This window comes from Azolla caroliniana, unplaced genomic scaffold (genome assembly GCF_043228905.1).
Source record: "Azolla caroliniana isolate FFs.n. ecotype wild unplaced genomic scaffold, voAzoCaro1.0.p SCAF_1, whole genome shotgun sequence".
Classification (NCBI taxonomy): Eukaryota; Viridiplantae; Streptophyta; class Polypodiopsida; order Salviniales; family Salviniaceae; genus Azolla; species Azolla caroliniana.
The window spans coordinates 35,616,885-35,626,090 of NW_028230436.1; the positions used below are offsets into that span (position 1 = coordinate 35,616,885).

The 9,206-nt window shown below is 39.5% G+C and overlaps 2 protein-coding genes across 2 annotated transcripts; both read left to right on the forward strand.

Moving 5' to 3' along the window:
• Positions 1-468: 468 nt before the first annotated feature.
• On the forward strand, positions 469-1,822 carry LOC147870166 (uncharacterized). The gene has a single exon (XM_087337598.1). The coding sequence runs from the start codon at positions 509-511 to the stop codon at positions 1,109-1,111; it is 603 nt and encodes a 200-aa protein (XP_087193724.1). The 5' UTR covers positions 469-508; the 3' UTR covers positions 1,112-1,822.
• A 1,421-nt stretch (positions 1,823-3,243) lies between these two features.
• On the forward strand, positions 3,244-5,478 carry LOC147870167 (UDP-glycosyltransferase 75C1-like). The gene is made up of 2 exons (XM_087337607.1): positions 3,244-4,147; positions 4,235-5,478. The coding sequence occupies exons 1-2, from the start codon at positions 3,598-3,600 to the stop codon at positions 5,206-5,208; spliced, it is 1,524 nt and encodes a 507-aa protein (XP_087193733.1). The 5' UTR covers positions 3,244-3,597; the 3' UTR covers positions 5,209-5,478.
• The last annotated feature ends 3,728 nt before the right edge of the window (positions 5,479-9,206 follow it).

Sequence of the window (9,206 nt, forward strand, 5' to 3'; positions counted from 1 at the left end):
CCACTCTTCGATGTTTGCTTCGATCACCCTTAGCTCAAAAATGAGAACCAACGACAATCATCCCTCGGTGGTGCTTTCTGACATTGATTCGAGGAGGAATTGAAATGGCCTTCCCCTCCACCACCAAAGCCATGTCCAAAAGGTGGATCTAGAAAAAAGCCGAGGTTGAGATTGATAGCTTGGGTGAAGGTCGAGGCCTAATATAATAAATATTTCACAAACAAATGGTAACAAATAATAATAGGGTCACACATATGTACCATGAACATACATACATAATTGAACAACACATATGTACTACATACATACATATATGTATATCATAGCAATGAGCACATGAGAGAATCCCCTTTGTTTTTTTGCCTTCCACTGTTCTAGCTTTTCTGAGTAGATTGATACCGCCGAGTGGGGGTGGGCTCTCTCTGCCTCTTCCTAACACACACACACACACACACACACACACACACACACAAGCTAGCTCTGAGGAGACACAGACACCGACAGCATCATGGAGAAGGACGACGAGCATCTCAACCCCCACACACTTCAGCTGCAGTACTGGACAGAGGAAGAGGCCGTGCGGCGGCGAGTCGCTGACATGGAAGAGGAGATCTATCGCACTTCCCAGAAGGAGCTGCACCGCCTCCTGGCTATGTTCGGCGTCTTTCAGGGCGTCCTCTTCTCCGCAGTGGTGGTCGTGCAACAGCAGCCGATGACGAAGCCAACAAGAGGAGGAAACAGCAGCATCAGCGGCATCCTGTCTACATGCGCAGATGCGGTCATCCCCATCTTCCTCTCTATCGTCAGTGCCCTTGCTGCTGCCATGGCCCTCGTTCACAAGGTCTATGACCTCTCACGCATGCGCCGAGAGATTTCCAGGAATAGATCTCTGGCAGATAGCATCTACGGCCTGATGGAAAGTCTCCAGGCAGGTGCAATCGACCTCAACACAGCTGAAGCTGTATCAAGAAACCCTCCCTTATATGACTCTGAGCCCTATTGTGGGATGGATTCCCTTCTTTTCTTGGTTTGTCTCACAGTATTGATGGTGGTCAGCTGCAGTGCCATATTGTGCAGGAAATGTGACTGCCATAGCCACACACAGCTTTGAGAAGTAAAAGCCCTTTTAAAAGGAGGGTGGAAATGTACATGATCTGGCCATCTATTTGGACGGTATGAACCTGGTTTCATGTATATGCATACTCAGTATAGGCATCCTCCAGGGTTATGCATAACCGTGTAAATTTGACAATGTATAGGCCTGGTATGACCATGGTCCATGTATGTAATTGCATGGCACATATGAGGATGTGCATGGTATTGCGGTGTATATCGATGCATGACCATGGGATGTGCATGGTATGGCTATGTATATCGATGCATGACCATGGTCCGATATGTGTTTGTATGTATGCAAGTGTATACATGACCTTGTATAGGCATGATGTTAACACTGTCCATGTGTAGTCATGGTATGACCATGATCCATGCACATAGAAATATGTGAACTTGCCATGGGCATGAACTGACTGTGTTATTTGTAGGCCACACTTAATCATATAATTATGGTGCATCATTCGACTATGTTATAGATCTGTATGCATTATGATAGCCTTTTACATGGGGCCATGTTCTACATGGCCTTCCATCATCAAAAATTTGTCGTAGAGACTTCAAGAATATCTCGTTGATTTCAGTATGCATTGCAAGAAACCATGTGGATTTCAATGAGATTGTCGTTTAGCTCCCTTAAGAGCATTCTTGTAGCTAGAAGTTGGAATGTTAAAAGCACACAATACAATAATGATATTATTTGCTATCAGTAAGTCACTGCTTGAGCAATGTGTTTTCTGAGGTAAAAGTCAACAAATACTTGAATGGAAGTTCTTGTTTCTGTGTGATGCATGGCATGTATAGATTGGTTCATCTTACCCAAGGCCTTGTACTGGATGTGCGACATGCATAGCTTTGTTTGTCTCAGTGAACATCGTATTGGATAGATTTTCATGTATAAATGTGTTTATCTAAGTATGCATCGAAATTTTCCATTTGATGCATCGCAATGTTGGACAAGCCACACTTACTGCTTGGAGTTGATTGTTGAACCTTGAGAATCCTCGGAGTAGATTGTAGAACCTCGACATTGTTGAGAGATCGACCTCTTATCAAGTGCCAACTTTATGCCATTATGGTGTGAGTTTGTGCTAGCCTAGATGTTCCCTCTTAATGAATTCTCTATGTGGAGTTCTTGTTGAAGAGATTGAAACTATATCCAAATTTTTTGGCACTTGGAGCGAGTGGGGTTGAGGGCTAGCATGGCATAGTTGAGCTAATGATCCTACGAATGGAAAGCATTCAAGATATGCTCAAAGGCAATACCAAATGGTTGAAGATGATGGTTACACCAAATGTCTCTCAATCTTGCATCATTCATTATGACCACAAGTCTATTTGCAACATAAAGGCATACAAAAAATTGATACCAAAGGTAAACTTAACTTATGAAAGGTAGGTAGAGCAAACATTGTTCATGGTAATATTTATCAAGATAAGTTTCTGCATTAAATCCATAGGAACTCACCTTTTTTTTGGTTTTTTTTTACTTCTAACATTAATCCAATGGGTTCCCCCAAACAAAGACTAGTAAATTTAGTACGACATTCCTGCTGCATACTTTCTGGTATATTGTGTGTGCATCATTTGATGACGAGGTACTAACAACATATAGCTTCATTCTTCTATCTATTTCAGTAAATGTCGGTCGGATTGATGAAAAAACTTAATTTCAATCATTATTTGGTACCTTTTTTTTTATTAGGTTTTGCACACTTCAAGGTTATTGTACTTAAGGATTCCCAATTTACCTCGATAACTAATGCACTTTCCTCGGTTTATCTTAATGTTGCCATTTTAGTTTTTGAACTCGGTGTACACACCATTTTTAAAGATTTCCATGTTCTTGATTTAGTTATTGAGCCCCTCCATATAAACACTTTAGGTGACTACCCTCTACTTTGCCCATGGATTTATGATCCTCATATGTACATATTTGAGTGAGTCATAGTCATGGCATTTAATGTTAGCTTCAACAACTTGCGTGGTCGGTAATTTGTGTCTACATAAGCCTTTTGTTATTGGTGTACGTTTCTAGTTTACTTCCGTACAGGGCTATATATAAATGTGTCATGTATATTACAGTCAAACAAAGATATAAAATAAATGAACTTGGCACTCATTCTCACAAAAAATGTAATTTGGAAGCTTCAACAATTTGACCGTAAAATGCTTTCCCATTTAGAATTGTTCTAGAAATGCTTTTCATTCTAAAATGGAACTTTTGTCGTAGCACGGTTACAAAGGAGTATCTTCACGTTTTCTTTTTCATTGTGCATATTATTTTATTCATTAAAGAAGATGCCTTCTCTCACTCTATACGTACATATTACATACGTGTATGTATATATTGGTCCCATTGAAAACATATTGGAACTCCAAGACATGATAATTGATTCTATTGATCTCCTAGGATGATACAAAAGTATAGTGATCAACTACACCACATATAATTGGTTGGGGGGGGGGGCCGTGCACTCACAAATGATGGAGCGGATGCATATGATGACTAGGAGTAACATAGTGGTCGTTGTATGCCCATATCCGGCCATGGGGCACATAAAGCCCATGATGCAATTGGCAAGGCAATTCTTCCTACCCACATCACAAACCTCATGGATGCCAAGCCAACATTACGACAACAACAGTGTGTGTGTGAAGTTTGTATGCACAGAGTTCTATTGCGAGCGCATACGCGAGATGTGGTTAGAAACCGAATTGGAGGGCATTGACGTGTTAGCTATTCCAGATGGTCTACCCCATGATTTCGACCGTAGCGTTCCATCGACACAAGCGTCAGAGGCGATCGCCAACCTCGGCCCCATCTTCGAGAGTGTCCTTTGTCGCCTACGCACTGAGCACGATCCGTCGACCACATGGCTCCTCATCTACGACGGGTTTGTGCCGTGGGCCCACGATGCAGCCGCAAAACTCCTCATTCCTCGCGTCTTCTTCTGGACTCAGTCGGCTGCGGTCCTCAGCATATTCTTCAACATGGAGTGCCTCCGTGCCTCTGGCTTTGACCCCTTCCAAGGTAATTACAGTTTCTAATACTTATTGAACAAACCTTGGATTGATCACCGCTTAATTGAGTGCTACTGCACCTTTTGTCTGATTTTAGTGGAATGTCATAACCCCACGACAACAAGGACCATAGATTTCATACCGGGGTTGCCTCCGATGCCATCGACTGCATTCCCTTTCTATGTCCAGAAGTCGGCGGATGGCAAAGATCGAGGGCTCCTGCTCTACCACAACCTCACCAAACAGCTCCATCAATGGAAGCACGTCTCGGGTGCACTCATCCACTCCATAGACGGCCTCAAGTCTGAGTCTGATTCAGCTCTACGAGCTCTGGCTGCTATGAAGGACAGCAGGGATGGAGGGGCCAGTATCCCAATCTCCACGATTGGCCCACTCCTCCACACTTCGTCCCCACCATCATCCCGCAACCCGACAACCAATGATGGCGATATTTCGGTCGAACAACTTTTTGAATGGCTGGACACTAGAGCCACTGCCTCGGTTCTGTATATCTCCATGGGGAGTGTGGTGAGGTGGGAGGTCGGGCAGGCGCACGAGGTGGCAATGGCACTTGTCGCCCTCAAACAAGAGTTTGTTTGGGTGATGCGTCCATGGGAGTTGCGAGAGTCACTTCCCAAGGCTGTGCTTGACCACAAGCTCGGTAGGATTGTGAAATGGGCCCCGCAAGTCCCCCTTCTCGAACATCCTTCCATCGGTGCCTTTTTTACGCATGCCGGTTGGAACTCCACCCTAGAGAGTGTTAGCCATGGTGTGCCCACCCTTGCTTGGCCCCACTTCGTGGACCAGTTAACCAATGCTTGGTTCCTCACTCACCATTGGCAAGTTGGGCTTGAAATCTCCACCCATGACTTCCATCAATCTGAAATCCAACGGCTTATTACATTGCTCATGCATGATGGGCCCAACCGTCGCCTTTACATGTCTCATTTGGCTTGCCATAAAGACACAGCCAGACAAGCAATGCTTTCTAGTTCCTCTCGTAAGAAACTCTATGCCTTCCTCGATGAGATCCTAGATAACTTTCTGAGTGTCGAACTTATGCATAAGTAAAGACAAGGAAGTATATTGTCATTACTATTTATCTTACTCTCATATGAAACTCTTTAATCCAAACCTCTGTCATTTGTATGACATTTGGAGTGGTCATGAAACCAACTAAAGTATTTGGTAAATCTGGAGTGGTCACGAAACCAACTAAAGTATTTGGTGAAGATGTTACATAACCACAACTGACTGTGTGAATATCATTCATATTTTGCAATCTTATTATTGCTCTCTAAATTAAACAAGGAAACATGAAATTGTTATAGTAAGTAATAAGTCTAAACTATAGCAGGAGGTAATCCATAATATTATAAGTAGTACATATACTGTAGCAGGGATAACTCCAAAATGTTCTTGAATATTCACATTTACACAAGTTCTTTTTGACTTTATATTGTAGTCCTTTGGATGATTCTCGTTTCTTTATTGGTGAAATCATAAATCACAACCATCTTTCTTGAATTGTTGTAATAAAAAAGCAATCTAAACAAATGCCAATTTGTAGAAATGTGAATGGTAGAATAGCCTTGCTAAAGCAAATTGGGCCCGTAACATCGCAAAAATATGCAACGCCTAGAGGGCACATAGACACTAGGAGGCGGTGTTATTTTCCTTGGTAGAAATAAGAAAGTGTAAATCTTTATTTTAGTTTATAGATATTGCAGACCAATTTTTTTGGGTTGCGTGACCTTGTGTCTCTCTACAAAAACAAAACTATTTTGGGTTGTGTGACCGGTCCTTGTATCTCTCTGCAAACCAAAACTACTTTGGGTCGTGTGAACTTGCATCTCTCTAACTTGTGGTTTTTTTTATACATTGACTAAGCCCTAATGGATGAAGCAATCGTAAACAATATTGCACCTATCCCATCTGTCATCAACGCTAACAAGGGTGACATATATTATGATGCCCTAAACCAAAGTATGCAAACCCAAATTTACATGCAAAACATGCAATCCAATAAAACTAGAGAATGATAATCTAACTGAAAAAAACAAAGCTTCTTCATGAGAACCTACAATTTCTAGTCCCAATCGTTGGCTATTTGGAATGTATGAGAACAAACGATTTGTGGTAAAGATGTTGACACAAATTTTAGAAGTGGTTATAATATAAATAATAATAATAATAATAGTTTAAGTTAACATTATATTATAAAGGGGAAATATACAAAAGATGTCAATTATATTTATATAAGCTCTTTTATGACTCTTTCATGCCTATTTTCTAAAGAACCATTGATGGGGTAATGAGAATATATTACTAATAAATAGACAAAATAAAAGTAAAGAAAGGTTAATAGATTGGATAGAAGAACTCAACACTCCCGACCACCCCCAAGCTATGATCAAGACATAGCCAATCTACCATTGACGTCCCATACTGACAGATATTAGGATGACTAGTACCTTGGAATAGATTACACGATCGTTGCGACGAAAGCCTGGGCTGCACTGTGTTTGAAAACTTTAGCCTTTCGACGTAACGTGTTTTAAATAATAGTATTTTTGGTGTTGACTTGGTCATAAAAAGGTCTAATGCATAGGGTAAAGGTTCGATTTTAGTGAAGATGTCAGTTCCTATCTAGGTGGAGGGTTTTTTTGAGTCAACAATCACTTTGCAAAAGATTCCTTGCCTATGTTTTTCACGGACAAAACATTTATCAAGTGTGGGATAATGTAGTGACAAAAGGTAATTCTAATATGACATACTTACATTGTACAAAGGTTGTTAGGGATATATAGAAACTAGGGCAAATTCTAGGTCACACGAAATCTGAAAGATTATTATTAGTATTATAAAGAAATATGCACCTTAGTATATTACTTGAAAACTTGTACATATAGTGACAAAGGTAATTCTAGTATGACATACTTACATTGTACAAAGGTTGTTGGGGATATATGGAAACTAGGGCAAATTCTAGGTCACAGGAAATCCGAAAGATTATTATTATTATTATTTTAAAGAAAGATGCACCTTATTATATTACTTGAAAATTGTACATATAGAAAACAAAAGGAAACATTTCATCTCACTTCTATTTTGATACAAAGGCTAGTATAATCATCTGATCAAACATATGATGTCATATATGAAACAATAAATATCAGTTATGCAACATAAATGAATGTATAACATAATTCCACTTCATACCAGAAGTTGTATCCAAAAATAAGTGAAAATCTGAAAGATTATTATGCATTGGATGGTTGAGAAAAGAACTATGTCATGTTTGGTGTTTTGTTGTTGTGTTACTCTTACAATTAAATTAACTACCCACATATATCATGCCATTATTAATAACCCACACATGTTAGCGTGTCATTGTCATTATCTTCATATACCATATGTTCCATATTCTTGATAGAAAGTAAATTTTCAATTTAAGGGAACTTTTCCTTTCTTGAGTTTCTCTCTCTATTAATAAAAGGGGAATACATTTATAACTTGAAACTAATGTTATTGAAATACTTAACATTCTAGGATTTTCAAGAATCTATTAGTTGTATATAAAATAATTCGAATACATGTACCCGGTATTGAGCTTTCATCAAAGTTGCATTAAAGTTATTTATATTTATCATACCAGATTGTGTTGAATACTTTCTTTGAATGAATTGAGTATGTAGATAACCTAGACAATTTTGAAAAGATGATAGTTTTGAGGTATTGCGGCAACATGTAAAAGACGTAAACGTATTGTGTAAATCGAGGTAATCACTAGGCGTGTGGAAGGTCTATATATGGAGGACTATATTATATATGTAGATGGACATTGTGTATAATCGTGACATTTGGGATATATAATAGCATCCGACAAACCATTCATAAGTCAAGAAGTTTTGTCTAATAGTTATCTCTCGTAATGGTCTTCCCAACAAGGTAGACACATACAAGCCCTCATGGCTGACCTCTCTATTAGATAGATTATATATCGATGTTACCACCTAATCATTGGCAAGGTTATTGCATTCATATGTGACTAATGGGATTGGCTCAAACATATCTCCCCTTTAGTTTAATGACTCAACCACTTTGTTGGTGTTGTGGTAGGTTATTTGAACAATGTTTCTAATACCGATACATACAATAGATTCTACTAGCTAGTAGAATTAGAAAACCGTGAGAAGTGTTCAAGAAAGAAGTATTTTTTATAACATTTTTTGTTTTGGGAAACAATGGCTATTGTAGAACAGCAACAACAGGATTTAGCTATGCTGTTTTTGGATTTTGAGAAGGCTTATGATAGAGTGGATTGGGATTTTATGGAGGTGACATTATTGTATATGGGCTTTCTAGTGCAATGGATTAGGGCGGTGGCAGCATTGTATAGGACCGCTCATAGTTCACTTTTGTTTGCAAGTGAAGTTGGTGGTAGATTTTCACTTTCGCGGTCAGTAAGACAAGGGTGTCCACTTGCTCCCTTTATGTTTATTTTAGTTTCTGAAGCCTTTTCTGATTTTCTTAGCAGTAGGAATGTCGATATTCGTGGCATAGCCTTACCTATACAAGGATACGCAGTCTCCGCTATTGATTCGGAATTTGCTGATGACACCACTTTATATGTTTCTGCAGATGAGGGGAACTTGTTGAATCTTCAAAAAGTGTTATCCGATTTTTGTGATGCTTCAAGAGCTTTGATCAATTGGGACAAATCCATGGGATTTTGGGTTGCGTTGTCTTCTCCCCCCACAAGATGTGCCATCTCTAGGCTTTATTTGGGTACCTCAAGGTACAACTGTAAGGTATTTGGGTTGTCAAGTGGGGATAGATTTGTCAGCGTAAGAGATGGTAACACCCATTTTTTTACGGGTTAGAAATAAATTGTTGTATTGGGATACTACTAAGTTGTCTCTACCAGGAAGGGTTGTTGTGGGCAAACTAGGTTTTGCTTGCATCGTTGTGGTACGTTGCATCAACATGGCTATTTTCACGGTCTATTTTATGGGATCAAGGGTTGTTGCAAAAGTTGATTGGTCAGTTTTAATTCGACCAATACG